This window comes from Callorhinus ursinus, unplaced genomic scaffold (genome assembly GCF_003265705.2).
Source record: "Callorhinus ursinus isolate GAN/ISIS: 27379988/994484 unplaced genomic scaffold, GSC_fseal_2.0 scaffold2, whole genome shotgun sequence".
Taxonomy (NCBI): Eukaryota; Metazoa; Chordata; class Mammalia; order Carnivora; family Otariidae; genus Callorhinus; species Callorhinus ursinus.
In genome coordinates, this window is record NW_027397064.1 from 16,943,179 (window position 1) to 16,960,039 (window position 16,861).

At 56.5% G+C, this 16,861-nt stretch overlaps 2 protein-coding genes across 8 annotated transcripts in view; one reads left to right on the top strand and one right to left on the bottom strand.

Annotated features, from left to right (window-relative positions):
- The window catches only part of PTPRN (protein tyrosine phosphatase receptor type N), a 19,494-nt gene extending 14,057 nt beyond the window's left edge, over window positions 1-5,437 (top strand). For 4 of the 5 annotated variants that reach the window (XM_025891199.2, XM_025891208.2, XM_073878335.1 and 1 more), the window contains 5 exons: window positions 427-593; window positions 3,576-3,629; window positions 4,246-4,310; window positions 4,520-4,593; window positions 4,782-5,437. In XM_025891199.2, the coding sequence (XP_025746984.1) occupies window positions 427-593; window positions 3,576-3,629; window positions 4,246-4,310; window positions 4,520-4,593; window positions 4,782-4,853 (432 nt within the window). In that variant the 3' untranslated portion in view covers window positions 4,854-5,437. The remainder of the gene's footprint in view (window positions 1-426; window positions 594-3,575; window positions 3,630-4,245; window positions 4,311-4,519; window positions 4,594-4,781) is intronic. The other variant, XM_025891217.2, reaches the window with a different exon arrangement.
- A 1,657-nt stretch (window positions 5,438-7,094) lies between these two features.
- DNAJB2 (DnaJ heat shock protein family (Hsp40) member B2) lies at window positions 7,095-14,629 on the bottom strand. 3 transcript variants are annotated; one of them, XR_003211960.2, is made up of 10 exons: window positions 14,473-14,629; window positions 14,093-14,193; window positions 13,347-13,456; window positions 11,975-12,028; window positions 11,677-11,799; window positions 10,862-10,954; window positions 10,536-10,638; window positions 10,274-10,344; window positions 8,285-9,417; window positions 7,095-8,075 (listed from the first exon to the last, which is right to left on the bottom strand). XR_003211960.2 is itself a non-coding variant. In XM_025891229.2 (9 exons), exons 1-9 carry the CDS (start codon window positions 14,155-14,157, stop codon window positions 8,065-8,067), a joined length of 837 nt encoding a protein of 278 aa, XP_025747014.1. In that variant the 5' UTR covers window positions 14,158-14,435; the 3' UTR covers window positions 7,095-8,064. The 3 variants fall into 3 exon arrangements, 2 of the variants coding, with proteins under 2 accessions (XP_025747014.1, XP_025747023.1); XM_025891229.2 differs by lacking the exon at window positions 14,473-14,629 and having other exon boundaries at window positions 9,211-9,417; window positions 14,093-14,435; XM_025891238.2 differs by lacking the exons at window positions 10,862-10,954; window positions 14,473-14,629 and having other exon boundaries at window positions 9,211-9,417; window positions 14,093-14,439.
- Window positions 14,630-16,861: the final 2,232 nt, after the last annotated feature.

The following is a 16,861-nucleotide window of genomic DNA, read 5'->3' on the forward strand; positions in this document are numbered from 1 at the left end:
TTTTTTCGTTTTTTCGTTTTTTCTCTTTTTTTCTCTCCTTTTTGTTTCGGCAGTCTTTTTTTTAAAAGCTTTTTTTTTTTAATTGGTGTTGCTCATGGTTAAAGGAAAAGAAACGAATACAAATATTATAAAATCTCATCAAAGTTTTTGGTGTGTGTAGCACAGACACTTTGCTAGACTCTGTGAGGAAGGAGGAAGTCTGACCTCAAGAAGCCCACAGTAGCTGTGTCTGGGCGGAAAAGCCACCCGTTGTCCTGAGCAGCCCATAAATGACACAAACAACTAGGGGTCTTGGGGACAGCTGGGGCAGTAGGAGCGGGCGGTTGGGTAAGCTTCCGGGAGGATGTAGAGTTTGAGCCGGCCTGGCAGGCTGGGAGGATCTGGAGAGGCGCTGCCGTGCTCAGGCCTGGGCCCGCTCCTCGGCAGGTGAACCTGGTGTCGGAGCACATCTGGTGCGAGGACTTCCTAGTGCGCAGCTTCTACCTGAAGAACGTGCAGACCCAGGAGACGCGCACGCTCACGCAGTTCCACTTCCTCAGCTGGCCGGCAGAGGGCACTCCGGCGTCCACCCGGCCGCTGCTGGACTTCCGCAGGTGAGGGGGGCAGGGCGGGGAGAGAGCGGCGCGCGAGCCGGGGGCGGGGGAGCTGGGCGTCCCCACCGCCGCGCCCCGCCCCCACCGACCACCAGCTCCTCCTGGGGGCTCTGGTCTTGTGAGGCGGGCCCTCCAGCCCGACCTGGAGCCTCGGCCTCCGACCTCCAGCCGCCCCCCTTCCAGACCCCGCAAGCCCGGACTGATGCTCTGGCTGGCTGTGCGCATCCCTCCACCCGCGTGCTCCCGCTCTCTGCTCTTCTGCCTGCTGTGTCCGCCTCGCCCCTTTTCTCTCCCCGCCTCCTCGCGTCTGGCTCCTCCATCACCCCCGCCCCCAAGAAGGGCTCACCTGAGTTCAAGCTCCACCCCCCCGCCTCGCCTTCTCTCCCTCTCCCGGTCCCGGCTCCTGTCTCACCTGTTCGTCGCCTCCCGTGCTGCTCTTTGGGATCTCCAGCATATTCTGGGTGTCTGCTGTGCCCTGGTCTCTCACTCCCTCCTGCCCATCTGTCCTTCTTTATCTCTTGCTGTTCCTTGGCCTGTTATTTCTCCCCCCATCTGTCTTTCCTTCCTTTCCCTCTCTCTCCCCTCCCCGTGCCTCTCCCCTCATCTCTTGTCTCTCCCACTGTCTCTGAGTTTGTCCCACTTTCTCTCTCCATTTCTCCTGCCCTGCAGGTCTCCCCTGTTCCATCCCCTCTCTCCCTGCTTTCTCCACCTCCCTGCCTGCTCTGCCTCTCTCCGTCTCTCCCTCCCTCTGTCTGCCCACTCTGTCCTTCTGCCCTACTTCCCTTCTCCTCCTCTGTCTTTCTCCCTCTCACGGCTGCCAGTGTCATTTTTGTGATCTGCAGCTAGTGTTCTCTCTCCAGTTGCATAGTCACAAAAGTGATCATTGGCAGGCGTGGCCGCTGCATGGACAGGACAATCCAATCAGGACTTGTGGGCCCAGGGGCCCCATGAAGGCTGCTGGGAGAGCTGGGGGCTGGGGCTGGGGGGTGGCGAGGGACTCGGAGGAGACAAACACTATCAAAGGCAGTGCGGAGGATCTTGGGATTGCTGGGGACTCAGGGGAGCCGGTGGGAGCCGGGACAGGAAGCTAACTAGAGGACTTTGCCTGTTCTGACAACAGCACCCCCCCCCACCAGGCCAGTCCTCCAGCACCCCCAATCTCCCCCCCTCGCCCACACTGCAGCCTTCACCTGCTTCGCTGCCTCTTGCCAGGCTGGCCTGAGGTCTCCAGGTGCTGGGCAGAGAGCAGAGGAGCAGAGCTGGGCTGGGAAGCTGGGGATAGTTTCTTTCTTTCTTTTTTAAGTTTATTTAAGTAATCTCTACACCCAATGTGGGGCTCGAACTCAGGACCCCAAGATCACATGTCTTCCCACTGAGCCAGCCAGGCGCCCCAGCTGGGGATAGTTTCTGAGCCTCAGAATAATGGTTTCTAACTGGGCCCCCTGGAGCCCGAGACACGGGCTTCTCAAAAGCAATGCCAGGGGTCATAGAGCTATTTTCTGTTTTCCACATTTAAAAAAAATCTTTATAGAATTAGTGCATGGACCGTTTTTAAGACTGCACAGGTAAGCTAAAAGATTACATTTCTTTGCTTTAGGCCAGAAGTATGTAAACTCAGTTGCCATTGGACACCCAGAGCAAATTTAACTGCTGCCTAATAAATATGGTTTGCTGAAGGTCTACCAGAGGGAAGGCAAACTAATTTTTTTTTAAGTACTAAAAAGTGACCCCGAACAAGTTTCTTGATCTCTGTTTTCTTACTTGTGAAATGAGGATGATGACCCATACTTTAGGGGGTTGTCACAAGAGTCAATGGGATAAAGTCTGTAAAATCTCGTTTCAGTGCTTGGCACACAGCAAAGGCTCGATGAATTCTAGATACGATTCATTGTCATTATTATTAAACAATTGGGAGCCTACTGCAGAGACTTCTGTTCAACCCCAGCTCTCTAACACATGAGACAACTTACAACTTGCTAGAAAACCATGTGGACTCCTGTAAAATCATTCAGAGTCACCTAGCCCTTGCAAGTCTGGAGGAATCACACTGGTAGACCATTAAGTTCCAAGCGTCCCCTGAAACAATCTAATAATTCCTCAGGTGGTCCTCCCTGGTCCTGGCCCACTGAGGGTATCAGGATCTGCAGGTAATTCTCCAAGCAGGAAAGTCATAAGGGACAAGGGCAGGTTAGACTAGGCCACTGAAGAAGGGGAAAATCCCCTGCTCCCTGCTGAAAGGGCAGCAGTCAGGGTAACAGAAAAGAGTCTGAGGTCCAAGTGGACCCCAAGTCTAAATATGACCCAACCACAGAGCACCTGTGCTGAGATGAGGCTGATTCCGGGAGACAGACAGCTGCATAACATTCAGAGCTGAGAGGTTGTCCTCCCCTGGTCAAAAGATCTTTGTGCCTAGAGCTACCTGACCTCATTGCTAGTGAGGACTACAAGGGGCCTGAGTGGGGAGGGGAAGAGCCTGGGCAGTTGTAAAGGAGGGCAGAGGGGCAGAGCAGGAAGGTGCTAAGACTGACACCCTTGAAGTCACCAGAAAGCCTATTCTCCCTGGACTTTAGCAGAGGTGGCTATTGATATGATGTAGTATCATTAATAGTACTACCATTTATTGAGCACCCACTGTATGCCTTATGCTTAATTCTTTACATGGATTACCTCATGCAATCATGGTGAGAACCCTAAGAAGAGTTTTACTATTATTATCACCCTCACTTTACAGACAATAAAACTGAGGCTCGAAGAGGCCAAGTCAGCCGTTCCCAGGTGCATCGCTTGGCACCTAGCTCATTAAGTGACAAGGCAAGCCCAGGGCCACCCACACCATCTCTGGTTCTTTGCCTCCTGCCCTGACTCATTCCTCCAGCCCTCTTCCCTCCTCTGCCCTGGGCACGTGGGGACAACAAGAAGAAAGAGAGGCCCCCCAGGGATGTGCTGGTGCCTCCCCGCCTTCACACCCACTTCTTGTTGCAGGAAAGTGAACAAGTGCTACCGGGGCCGCTCCTGCCCCATCATTGTGCACTGCAGGTGCGTGTGGACGGGCTGGGGGCAGGGATGGGGATCACAGGGGACAGGGCAGCCCAGGCCAGAGGACCCCAAGGTGGGGCATTCCTGATTCCCACCCCTCTCTCTGGTCCTCCGCCCTGGGCACATCTCCCGTGCATGCTGCCTGCCTCGCCCCTTGATGCTGGCCAACGACAGCCCAGGGGCCAAGTTCAACATACCACCTGGTTTTGTTTTGTTTTTTCAATGACCCATGAGCTACGACTGGTGTCCACATTTTTAAATGGTTGAAGAAGAAGAAAAAAAGAAAAAAGTTTGCTGAACCAAAGCCTGGCTAGAGGCTGGAAAGGGCCATTCCCATCCCCTCCAGCTGTTTCCACCTTAGGACTGAGCCAGGACTCTGCTTTTAGGCTGGCCCACTACCCAAGTGACACCCCGAGGGGCACAGGCTCCCCACTCAAGGCCCAATTCCCAGGGCCCAGGGGCTATGATCGCTGCCTCCTCAGCTCACTCATGCCCTCCCCGAGCCCAGCCTAAATGGCCCCACCAGTGTCTTCCCCACCCCAAGCCTCCCTGTCTCCTCTGCCCCTCCCCCTTTCTGCTGGTCCCGAGCTGAGCCTGTCATCATCTCTCGTTTCAGCGACGGTGCAGGGAGGACTGGCACTTACATCCTCATTGACATGGTACTGAACCGCATGGCAAAAGGTGAGGGCCTTCCCCACAGCGCCTGCAGCCCCGCCCTGACGAGCCGTCCCAGCACCCAGGCTCACAGGAGCTCCTGCAGGGACCGGTTATCACAACCCCGGGCTTTGCCCAGTCCTCTAAGCCTCCCAGGCCAGGACGCTCTAGGCTTTCTGGGTCCTCTCCTCCTCTGGACAACCCCTGAGCAGCCCTGTGCCCTCTCCAATCTCCAGGAGTAAAGGAGATCGACATCGCTGCCACCCTGGAGCACGTCCGTGACCAACGGCCTGGCCTCGTCCGCTCTAAGGTGACTGTTCCTCCCTGTGCTGACCCGAGCTGCTGGCCTCCCCCAGGGAAACCAGCAACAGCCTGCCTCCCCCACCTGCCCTCACCTTTCCCAGGAGGACTCCCCCTCACCCAAGTGACCTCCCCGGCTCCCCCTCCCAAAAGCCCGCGCTCTCTCTCCATGACCATCCTCCCCCTGCCCTTCCCCAGGACCAGTTTGAATTTGCTCTGACAGCCGTGGCGGAGGAGGTGAACGCCATCCTCAAGGCCCTGCCCCAGTGAGACCCCTGGGGCCCCTCAGTGGGCAGACCAGCCTCTGTTCCCTCTTTGCCTATGTGAGCATCTATCTGTGTACCCCCTCCTCACTCCCCGCCCCCACCGCCTCGGTCCCTCTGGGACATGGCCAGTCGTCCAAGAGTAGTGTGAAGAAGGGGACGTGGGAAGGGTCGGGCTACCCAGCCTCTCACCTGTCGGAGCCCCCGGGAAGTTCTACGGGGGTGTGGGGGGCTGGCAGCCAGCCAGGAGCAGAGGAAAGTCCTCTACCCAGAACCTTCTCCTGCCTGAGTTCCCTGGCCCCCAGCTCCCGTTCTTCTGAGAGCTCCCAGGATATCCGTGTGGACGGAACCGGGTGGAGGGCCTGCCACCGCCCCTCCCCACCCCGCCCTTCTTGCTTGTCCAGCCCCCACTGCCTGCCGCCCTGCCTCTGTGGCCCACACTCTGGCCCCCGCCCTCCCTGCCTCCCTCAGGCCTCCTCCCCTGCCCTCCTGCCATGTGCCACTCCACTCTCGCCCTCTGGCACAAGAGAACATTTCTAGAGAAATCTACTTTTGTATCAATGTGAATAAAGTTAGTGTGTCGTGCGTGCAGCTACCCGGACTCCTACACTTTTCGTCGTTTCTGCTTCCAGACTCCATCTCGAGGCCCCGTGAGGAGCCCGGCCCTGCTGCATTGCTCAGGAGATGCAGAGAGTGCCGGGTGGGCCAGGCTGCGGAGTCTGGCTCTCCGAGGCTTGAATGGTAGCCAGTAATGAGGTGGTTGTCTCTCTGCAGCGCCTCCCCTGGGGCTGGCAGTCTCCCAGGTGCTCCCACGCACAGCTTCACCGTGATGCTACCCTATCGGTAGCCCGGAAGAACATTCTCCCGAGGTAACGCCAATTGTATATAGTGGAGTTTGGATTCAAAGCCGGGCATGCTTAACCTCTTTACTGCCTCTCCTCTTAGTTCGTGAGCAGCTGCTTCGTGCCCTTCAGCCTCAGGATAATGAACCTCCGGCGGGCCAAGTGCCTGGCACACCACAAGCAAAACTAGCTAGACTCCAATAGCAGCTTGTAGACCAGGCCTGTGAGATGTCACAACAGGCATCCATCCAGCTGGGGGCAAGGGGGCACTTTCTCCCCCTCCCCCAGCCCTCCTCCCTGTAGGGCCCCAGGGGAGCCCTCACCTGCATGTCAGGAGGCTTCCTTGGACACAGAAACGTGTCCTGGTGGACACAGAAATGAGGCCAAAAGAGCCTTGGGCCCGGAGCTACTTGGGAATTAGGAACACTTAACCTTGGCAAGGCTGTCCCCTCACATGAAAAACGGTGGGGAGTCCCATCTGCCCGGCACAGGGAGCAAAGGGACCGGCGAGCAGACCACAGGCCTCCCTATACTTCACCTGAGCTCTGCTGAGGCTCCACTCCAGTGTTTGACATCTCAAAGACTAGAAGTGGGCAAAACAGCCATGTTAGAAACTTCCAGCAGCTTCTCTCTTTCAAGATAGAGGCTTGAATTGCCTCTTTCAGCACAGGCTGCTTCCTTGCTTTGAGAAAAGTACAATACAGGCCCTTCGGCTGTTGAAGACGAAGCTAGGCAGGCACTTATCCTGGAATGGAAGAGAGTGGCCGGGGAGCCACAGCGCTCTGCTTGACAATGGAGTTGTTTGTCCCGTGGCTGAAAGGGCATCTCCGAAGGTGTCTAGAGAGAAGGGAGGAGGCGGTCCCTGGCTCTTTCCTCCCTAGGTCCTGAGGAGTTTAGGGCCTGGACCCTGGGTGGGGTGGACTTGGACCACTCCACGTGGGAAAGGCAGGCCTCTGAGACTGGCCACCGGCCTTGAGGTAAGGGAACCCGGGGAGGGGCCCAGTTTGTGGGCCTCAGGAGTAGTTTTTACAAGTTTTCACCACGTGTTCCCTACTTTCGGTCGTTCCCATACTTGTAGTTGAGTCATAACTTAGTCCAGTCCTAGCTTTGGGGCAGAGTAGTGGACGGTGTGTCCCCTCCCAGGGAGGGGAGCAGCGACTGCCTGGGGAAGGCCAGCTGTGGGGCCACCAGAGGTGAGGGCAAAAGAATGTGAGCGTTTCTCGGTACTCAACAAGGTACTCGGGGAGGGCAGCCTGGTCAAAGGGGGGTACTTCTGCTGTCATCTGGGAAGCCTTGTGACCTCTGGGTGTTTGGGCAATAGAGGTGGCTATGTCACCCACTGGTCCCGTAGGGTCCCCTTTGGGGCCACCCTGGAAAGGAAGAACATGGGAACACAACACACCACCGAGCGCTCAAAACAGCTTTATTTGTTGACTTCCAGTGTTTCTCTCTCGGTCTGAGCTCAGCCTAGCTGGCTTGATAGGTCTCTGAGATGCAATGTCACAGGGCTAGCAACACCCTGGCTCCACCGCTCCCCTCCCTGGCCACGGGGCTCCCCAGGCAGGCAGGAGGAGAGGCAGCTCATTTGTGGTGTTGGAGAAGAAGAATGGGCAGCAGGGTCAGAGGCCAAAGAAGCCATTCAAGCAGCAACATGCCCGGAGCACCCATTACACACCAATCCTGGCCACGTGCATGCGTGCATGTTCTCTCTCTCTCTCTCTCTCACACACACACACATACACACACACTCTCTCTCTCCCTCTCACACCGGTGGCCTCCCCTTCCAAGCTCTCTGCCTGCCCACGCCCATCAGTCAGCCTTCTGGGGCCCCGCCCTGCTCATCCCATCCCATCCGGGCCTGTTCTGACTGCCCACAGGAAAAGAGCCTCTCCCAGATGCCGCAGGGCTTTGATTTGTACACTCTAAGCCCGGCACTAGCAAGAGGTGTCAGGGGAACCGAAGCTTGGTCCACTACCCCTTCATCCACATTTTTGCCACCCCTGCCAGAATCAAATCAGATGACAAGATCTCCCCTTCCCACAGCGAGTGACAAGCTGACCTGGGCTGGAACTACATGTCCCAAGATGCACAGCTCCACAACCACACACCGCTTCCCCTAGCATGATCTATCAGAAATGAGGCAGGGTGTGTTGCATTCTGGGACCTGTAGTCCCCAAGAGACAGCACCAAACAGCCAAGGAAGAGTTCACAGGCTAAGACTACAGATGCCTCCCACCCGGCCCCCACCCACCACCCGGGCCCAGCTCTATGCTCAGCATGGGTGAGGGAGAGGAATGGAGGGTCCCCTCCCAGCGCACAGGGGAGGGCGCTGTCCTGTTGGAACTGTGCAGCGGCTCTGGATCCCGGACATCCAGCTCAGAACACATCTGAGGAGAGAGCGGGGGCGGGGTGACAGGAGACAGGGTCAGCAGAGAGCCGTGGAGGATGGAGCCGAGCATGCAGACCTGGGCTAGCCCTGTGGCCTCTCCCTGAGCCCTGATGCATGGTGAAATAGGACGGGGTACAGCCCCCTCCTAGGCCTCCCTCCTGGGGCACCCTGGCCTTATCCCACCTCTCCAGGGATAGCCGGCCTCACCTCTGCCTAGTCCCGAGGCCTGGGGCAGGCTGAGGCAGCAAGAGGAAGGGAGGAGGAGTGGGCTCCGGTTCCGAATCTGGATGAGAGGCTCCCGCCCCACCCAGCTAGCCTCCCCAGAAGACCTTATGGCCCTACCGGCCACAGCATCTTCCTGGTCACACTGAGGCTTTCTTGGGGAAGGAAGAAGGGAGTCCTAGCCAGATGGCAGTGAAAGCAAGCGATGCGGCCCGCGGGGAAGTGCAGAGAGAAGAGAGCGAGGGAGGAGCAGCAGCACCAGAAGGGAAGCAACAGAGACGTCAGAGCTCAACGCTGCACCGAAACCAGGGTGGGATGTCTGCAGCTGGACAAGGAGCACGGGAGACTCCCTGGTGTAGCTGCCGACTCCGGCTCAGAGAACCCCAGGCCAAGTCCTCCTTCCTTGATGTCATCAGCAACACAGGTGGCAGAAGACCTGGGCACAACAGGCCCGACCCAAACCACTAATGCCCCTTAGAAACTCCCCATCTAGTAGGAATAAGTGCATCCTGGCTCCTGGGAGGCCCTCCCACTGCCCGGAGGCTCCCCACCCTGGGCTTCACCAGGGACCTATCAGCTGTGGGCTGAGCAGAGCCAATCCCGAGTCCACACTGGAGTGCGAGTGGACATGGGAGGGAAACCTGTTGGGGGAGCACTGAGTTGGAGAAGGGCTCCTGCAACTCAGGCCCTGCCCCTCTGCCCCGACAGTGAGCAGGAGCCCCCGGTCGCCCTGCAATCAGGGTGGTTTGGGCCTGGTGGTCAGAGGATGAGGCAGCGAGAGGCCTTCTCCTCCGGGGACGGGCTGGGTTTGGCCGCATCCCCCCTTGCAGCCTCAGGGGTCCCCCCCACGCCGGGACCTTGGTCCTGGGCCTTGGGGAGCCCCTGCCGACGACGCTGCGCCCCCCGCCCACCTGCTGGTTTCTTCCCAGCTGCCTCCATCTCTGACAGGCTGTAGGCCATGGCGAGCTGCAGGTCCTCATCATCCTCGGAGAGATCGCTGTCCGAGGTGCGGGAGGCAGGAGTCTGCCGGACCTGTGTGCCCCCGGGCCTGGAGGTGACACACTGTTGCTGCTCGCGACGGCTCAGCTCCAAGCCCAGCGCCAGGTCATCTGGGACACCTGTAGGAGTCATGGCCACCATGGAGCCCTCTGACCCAGGCCAAGGGAATCAGGCCAGGCTGCCTCATGCAGTGGCAACTCTGACCGCTTATAGCCCCTCCTTTGGAACCAGCACGCGTGCACTCTGGCACCTAGCATGGTGGTCATGTGCGTGGGCAGGTACCCAGCGCCAACACATATGAGCTGTCTCCTTGGGCAAGTCACTCAACCTCCCTAAGCCTCCCTTTCCTCATCTATAAAATGCAAACGGTGAGAGCGCCTACGTTGTCAAATTGTTCCAATGACTAAATAAGACAGCCCAGGAAGCACACTTGGCGTGCAGCGCCCCCAGAGGCGGCAGGCAGTGAAGGGGCGCCATGCTGACCATCCCATAGGGCGTGATGCTGTGGGAAGGGTTCTGCCCCAGGAATCCTGCACCCTGCGGGTCACTCATGGCTTTACCCCTTACTAAGTAGGACAAGGCCTTGGGCCTGGGGCTAACTTGGGAGTTAGGGCCATTTAACCATGCTGAGGTTCAGTCTCCTCACTTGAAAAATAGGGCCAATATCAAAGCCCTGCCTTCCCCTTGCCTGCTTCAATACAGAGCTCATGTTATGCGCACAAGTGCTTTCAAAACAGTCCATGTTCTGCAAACCCCGGGCACCCACTAAGGATGACGGTGATCGGCTGGCCCTCTGAGACTCCTCCGTTCCCTGCCCCTGCCCAGGGATTCCCATCTCTGATTCTGCCAGTAGGGCCTGTGGCCACCATTCCTTCACTGCCCCAAAGGAGTTCCGAGAGGAGCAGTTTGGAGGGGGCCTTGGGGCCTGGGCCTGGGGCTTCCTACCAGGGACTGGGTGGCAGAGCCACTCCTCACCATTGATTGTGACTGACTTCAGCTGTCCGTCTTCTTCCACTTCTACCCGTTCCTGCCCGTTCTCCATGATTCTGTGGGGGATGGCACGGTTCACTCAGCGAGCACGCACGAATCCTGCAGGTGCCTGTCCATGCTCTGGGATGCCGCAGCGAACAGGACAGACTCTGCCCACAAGGAGCTGACCTTCTAGTTGCATGCGGCTCCCCCGCTACCCCTCACCCCCACACCCCTGCACCTGGGATGATCCCAAAGGAGCCCTCACCTGCGTGTCGTGATGCGGTGTCCTTGGACAAAGGTGGTGGACGTAGAAACAGAGCGAAAAGCACCAGCCCCAGGACTGAAGGAGAAAGATGAGGAGGAGAAATCTGGCATGGACACAAGGGAGGAGGCAGAGAGGTTGTCAGAGGGAGGATGGAGCCGGCATGCTGCAGTCAAGACGGGGCCGGGAACTTCTGTGGGGTCTCCCTGCAGAGATGCCCGAAGGCAGGGCTCCACATACTCAGGAGAGAAGGCTTGGAAAAGGGAACGAGCCGGGACGAGGGGATCCAGGACCCAGAGCTAGCAAAAACGCAAAGGGACAGCACATACCAGAGTGCCCAGGGAAGGAGGAAGAGAAGGTGAAGAAGGGGCCCGAGTGTCGGGAGCCCCGGCTCTGAAGCTCTGAGAAGGGGCCCAGATCATCTGCAACAAGCAAGCAGATTAACAATCATCTGGCAAAGAGAGCTGCCCCCCAAAAATGTGTGAACCCTGCCTTTCAGCCTAGAAATATAACCTAAGCATTTCTGATTTTTTTTTCTTTTTTGATTGTGGACTTGCTTACGAATTAAGTATCTTTTTAATATTAGATATGAAAAAGATCCCTGGTAAATTCTGTCCACAGTAGACAATGGAGGAGGGAAGGGAAAGAGGAAGGGGGGACGGCTAGCTCCTTCGGCACAGGCAGGTAAGCACGGTGTGAAGTCAGGCCCACCCGGCCAGGAGGCCCGACTCTCCCATTTGCTGCGTGGCTCTCAGCTAGTTATCTGGAAGTACCCTTGTGTTCTCATCTGTAAGTGGGGAGAAAATTATCCACCTCACAGGGTTCATAGTCATTACCGCAAACATGTTATCTGTCGTGTGTAATGTCACTGTGATTGTCACACGGCACTCTGAGTCTTGCTTTCGTGGCTGCTACTGTGCAGGCCTGACAATATACCATTGTGGCCCTCATTTCATAAGGCGAGTCTCGGGGGGCTCAGGCCTGTGTCCGGTTCTGTCCCTGCTGTCCCTGGACCCACCCCCACAAAATCTTCCATCTGTGGAATTCTGCTGCCCTCTCAGCCTCCTTCCTCAGGGGCTCCCGGCTGATGGAGGAGGCCTGGAACCGGAGTCGAGCCAATCAGAGGCCTCCTGAGCCCACTCACCAAAGAGCTCCGCAAAAGGGTCTCCACTCCCGAAGAACTCCCGGAAGACCTCCTCGGGGCTGCGGAAGGTGAAGGTGAAGCCAGGCCCACCGCCACCAGGTTCCGCCCGGGACGGGCCAGTTCCTGGAGGAGGGGCAGGATGAGGAGGGGCCTTAGGGCATGCATCTTGCCCTGAGCCAGGGGACCCCACTGAAGGCATGGCCAGGAGCCTCAAGAGAACATCCGCTGCACTAAAAATCTGCCCTCCCCCTCTCCTCAGTGACCCACTTCCATCCCTGGGCCCCGCCGCTCCACCTACCTGCCCCAGTCAGTCCTTCCCGGCCATAACGGTCGTAGATCTCCCGCTTATGCTCTGGAAAAAGAGACCCGATCATTTCTCCCTCCCTCTGGGATGACGGCCTCCCCTTCCAGGTTAGGACCCTCAGAGGATCGCCCAGTGACTGAGGCTAGGGGGACAGCACGGTGCAAGGGAGACATGGGCTATAGGTTTCAGCAGTGCCAGCTCTTCTCAGTGTGGCTCCCTCTAATCTGTAGAATGGGCACAATAACAGCACCAACCTCATAGGCTCATTGCAAGGATTAAATAAGACAATCCACATAAACTGCTTGGCACAGTGCCTGGTAACATAGTAAGTGTTCAACAAATATCAGCTAATTATTACTATGCTATTAATCAGGGTTTAGCCTCAATGTCGCCTCCTCAGAGAAGCCTTCTGTGACAACTGTAACAAAAAGGGTAACCGTCATTCCCTATCAACATCACCCAGCTACTTCCTTGCAGAATACTCTTGTCCATTTCCTTGGTTAATGTCCGGCTTCCTGGGCCAAATGTAATAAACCCATGATGACCAGGACAGTGTCTGCTTGTCCTCCGTTGTTCCCAGCAAGGGCCCAGCACCATAAACACTCAATGAATATTTTCTGAATGAATAAATAAATAAATGACAGACCTGGAGGAGCGCCTAGTGGCTCAGTCGGTTAAGCATCCGACTCTTGATTTCAGCTCGGGTCATGATCTCAGGGTCATGAGACCGAGCCCAGCATAGGGCTCCAAGCTCAGTGCGGCATCTGCTTGAAATTCTTCTCCCTCCCCCTCTGCTCCTCCCCCTGCTCGCACTCTTTCTTTCCCTCTAAAATAAGTAAATAAATAAAATCTTAAAAGAAACCGCAACAGACCTGGATTCGTATTCCAGCTGTGTGTGACCTTGAGCAACTTACTTCACTTCTCTCAGCCTCAGTTTCCCTGCCTCTAAAGTGGGGATGATAAACCCTGCTTCACAGGATGGCTGTGAGGACTCTTGGGGATTACACCCACCAATGCTTGGCACAGAGAAGCCTCGGCACACGTAGGTTACCTGCCCTGCTTCCGTCCCCTTGTCAAGACCCATGCTGCAACTACCATCCCAGATCCCGGGGAGCAGACACTCAGCACAGGGGATTAGGGAAAGAATAAAAGGGTGCTTTGCACATAGTAGGCGCTCACTTGAAGCAAAAAAAAAAAAAAAGTCGCAGAGTCCCCTGTTTGGGGGGGGGCACTTAAATGCCAGGTTGGAAAGAGGCACGGAGGATACAGGGGTGGCAACATGGCTTTGGGAAGGAGTAGGCCAGGGCATGAAATGGAGGCAATAGGTGCTGCCCTGTCCCCCCCCCCCCCCCCCCCCCGCCCTTACTGTCTGACAGCACTTCATATGCCTCCGCCACCTCCTTGAACTTCCTCTCAGCAAATTCTTTGTTATCCGGGTTCTTGTCTGGGTGCCACTGAAGAGCCTTCCGCCGATACCTGCAGGAAGTGGGTCCAGTGGGTTGGGTCAGAGGACAAAAGCAAGCACCTCTCACCATGAAACAGAACGACCACTTGCCCATTAGCCTGCCACTGTCCTTTCTCCACTCAGATCCCCGTCCACCCCAGCTGCTAGGGCTACTTCTGCTGCCATGTTTTAATGGGGTCCCTATCTCTCCCCTCTGAGGCCAGTGCTAGGACTACTTGCAGCAGCAGATGATAATGTAAGCAGGAGAAAGCCCCAGCCCTAACCCCTCCCTGGAGCTGCAAAAGTTGGAAATACGTGTGGCCATGGGGTGTACAGGGCACTGGCCGCTCCTGGTCACAGGGCCTGACATTTTTGCAGGCATCCTGAGAAAGCCCACACCTAGGGGCTGAGGCTTGAGGCAGGAGTGAAGGGGGAGGTGGGGGGGATCCACTGCAGAAGGACGCACAGTGCACCTCCCAGCAGAACTTCTTCACGCTAAGGACTTTCTCCGACTCTTCCTGGGGTCTTCTTCCTTCCTATAGAGGGAGCCCCCCAATCCTTTCTAAGGACCTAGTTCCAGCGGCAAGGCCTCTGAAGGACCCTTATGGTGGTGTGGGGGAGGGGTTGGGGGGGCGAGAGGCTTTCTGATGCGCAGCGGAGGCACTTACGCCTTCTTGATGTCATCAGCAGACGCACTTCGCGGCACGTCTAGGATGTCGTAGTAGGATGCCATGGCAACTCGTCAGGAGCCAGATGGGCCTCGATGGGGCTGCAGGAGAGGAGGAGGAGTCAGGCCGGAAGAACCCAGGGTCCCTCCCTGGGCCTGGAGACCCCCGGGGGAGCCGGAGGCGCTCCCAGGGGGAAGCGGCGCCCACTAGGTTCTGCTTGGGGCCGGTGACGAGGCTCCCTCCGGCAGCCTTATCGGTCCCCCGCAGGCCGGTGCCGAGGGCTATCTCGGCGCCCAGGCCCGGGGAGCCCTATCGCAGCCCCGTGAGTCCAGCAGCCCGGCCCAGGGCCTCCCAGCCTGACCGGGGCCCCCCGCCCGCACCTCCTCCGTCGAGAGTCCCTGGCCTCCTGCAGCGCCCCGCCCCTGCCCCCCGCCGGAACCGTCTGGCACCGGCCGCCCCGACTCGCGGCTGCTGCGTAGGACGCGCCCGTCCCAGCTGTGCGCGCAAGCATGCGTCAGCGGCAAGGAAACTACTAGAGACCCAGAGGAGGCCGGCTCGGCCTGTCACCCAGGGGGCGGGGGTTGGGGGAGTGCTGCAGGGGCTGCCGGGAGATGGGGGCGGAGCCGGCTATTTTGGGCTTGCACCCGGGCGACGTCATCCCCAGACGCGACCTGGGAGACCGCGGCCGGTTCCATTCTGGCGTGACGCACTCGCGGGCCAACGAGCCGCCCGGCCCTGGTCCTTCTGTCCTTTCCTATAAACGGGCTCGATGATCGATGGCTACTCACTCCGGGGGAAATCCCCCATCTCAAGGACTCAGACTTCCCCCCCTCTGGGCCTAAATCCACCCCCTTCAGATTTCTGCTCCCACCCCAGGTCCTGAAAAGAGGCTGCCCCAACTTCCCTGAGTAGGTCAGGCCTGCCTGTCAGTGTCTCCTGACACCATCGCACTCGTCTGAGTTACAAATCAGCCCTTGCTTGTTTGATTCTTTGACGGACCTTCACCTCCCCCGTTAGACTGTAAATTCCACCTGACAGAGATTGTGTCTTTTTCTTGCCCTAGAGTATTTAAGGCAGTTGTGGGGTTCAAAAATAGCCTTTGGATGATTAAATAATGAACAGATTGGAACCTCTTGTTGACAGTTTTGACACATTTGGGGAAGGTGGGGTTAAAGGGCAAAAGGAAAACAAAAAAAAAAAAAAAAGGAAAAGGAAATTCTCCAGATTCAAGGTTTTTTGGCTTTTTGGTTTTCTGGGATCCACCCCCCTCCCAGAGTGATCCCAAATAGACCTTGTCCACCTCAAAATGATTCCTGGGTTCAGGCCTCATGGGAGAGTTAGAGAACTTTCCAGAATTGGCTCCTGCTTGATATCGTCCAGGCTAATCCACAACTATTAATTGAACATCTACATAGTAGATGCAGCCAGGATGTAAAATGAAGAATATGACCCAGTCCCTGACTTCACAGAGCTCCAATTTGATAAGATACCAGCCCAACAATATAGCCCACTGGGAAATCCCAAGGTTTTAAAAACAGACAGACCTGGGTTTGCAACGTGGCACTATCGTGTGACTTGGCAAAACCTCTGAGGACTCAGTTTTTCCTACCTAAATACAGGTAACACCTAGGGCTGTTTATAAGTCAAATGAGGTGTGGTACATAGTACATCTGGGTCTTAGTGCATACCTCTCTGGCAACATGATTGGCCCAAGCAGTCATGCTTATGTGAGTCCGGAAGAGTGTTTTCGGCTGGGTGACCCAGCAATCCTTCACCAAAGAGAAGGGCTTGAGCTAGACATGAGGGAAGAAGGTGGTGTGCATTTGTCCACTTTCCCTGGCTGCCCACAGTCTCAACCTTCTGACTACCTTTGGGGAATTCCCAATGTGTAGGCCTTGATGGGAGGTAGGCCACCCCCTGTCACAAAGCCCTGACACGTGCTGTCCCAGACTTCTCGGCTCTAGGGGTACATAGCCATTAGCTCTGCCAATTGAAACCTCCAGCTGGGACTTTGAATGTGGAGCAAGTCAGAGAGAAGCAAGAGCCGCTGAGAATTCATTTCTGCGGTGATTGTGACAGCGGAGTCAGCAGCGGCCTCTAGTGTCTGAAGGAGGAAATGTCGGTCTCCGTGCCTGGGTGGGAAGACGCCTCATTGCAGCGCCTCCCCCCCCCCCCCCCCCCCCCGCCCCGCTCTGTAAGGAACCCGGGTCTTTTAGGCAGGCTGTCCTGTGCCCTGACCTTGACCAGGGTGCTGGATGCTCAGCTTCCCTTGGTGCCTACCTGTTTGTGGAGTCTCATGTGGCAACCCTCATATTAATTCTGTACGCTACCGAGTGTCTCTCCAGTGTGTGTGTGTGTGTGTGTGTGTGTGTGTGTGTGTGTGTGCGCTCGCGGGAAGTGGGGGGGTGTCTTTTTTCTTTGTTTTAACTTGCCAGAACTAACTTCTGCTGTTTACAATGAGAATCCTGACTGGCCTTAGTATAAGAGGAAGGAATAGGTTGGGTCACTCCAAAATCTTCCAAATCTCTTTCTTCTTACTTCTCTTATCTCAACAGACATTTGTCAGGCACCTACTGTGTATGTGATATTATATTAAGAATTGGGAATACAAAGGGGTTTAAGTTCCAGTCCTTGTACTCAAGGTGATAAAAATCTAGTTGGGACATTGACAAATGACAGCTGAGGGAAATTATATCGAACACATGTGGCAAACAAAGTGTTAATTTCCTTTGTTCACAAGAAAGGACCAACAATGCAGTTTTTTAAATG

What these genes read in the sequence shown, in the direction of transcription:
- DNAJB2 (XM_025891229.2), bottom strand. Translation starts at nt 14,157, where the DNA reads ATGGCATCCTACTACGACATCCTAGACGTGCCGCGAAGTGCGTCTGCT. An exon ending in CTCCTTCCCTGGGCACTCTG is followed by an intron (nt 10,639 to 10,861) that starts GTATGTGCTGTC and finishes TGTCCATGCCAG; the next exon opens with ATTTCTCCTCCTCATCTTTC. An exon ending in CACCGCATCACGACACGCAG is followed by an intron (nt 10,345 to 10,535) that starts GTGAGGGCTCCT and finishes CATCCCCCACAG; the next exon opens with AATCATGGAGAACGGGCAGG.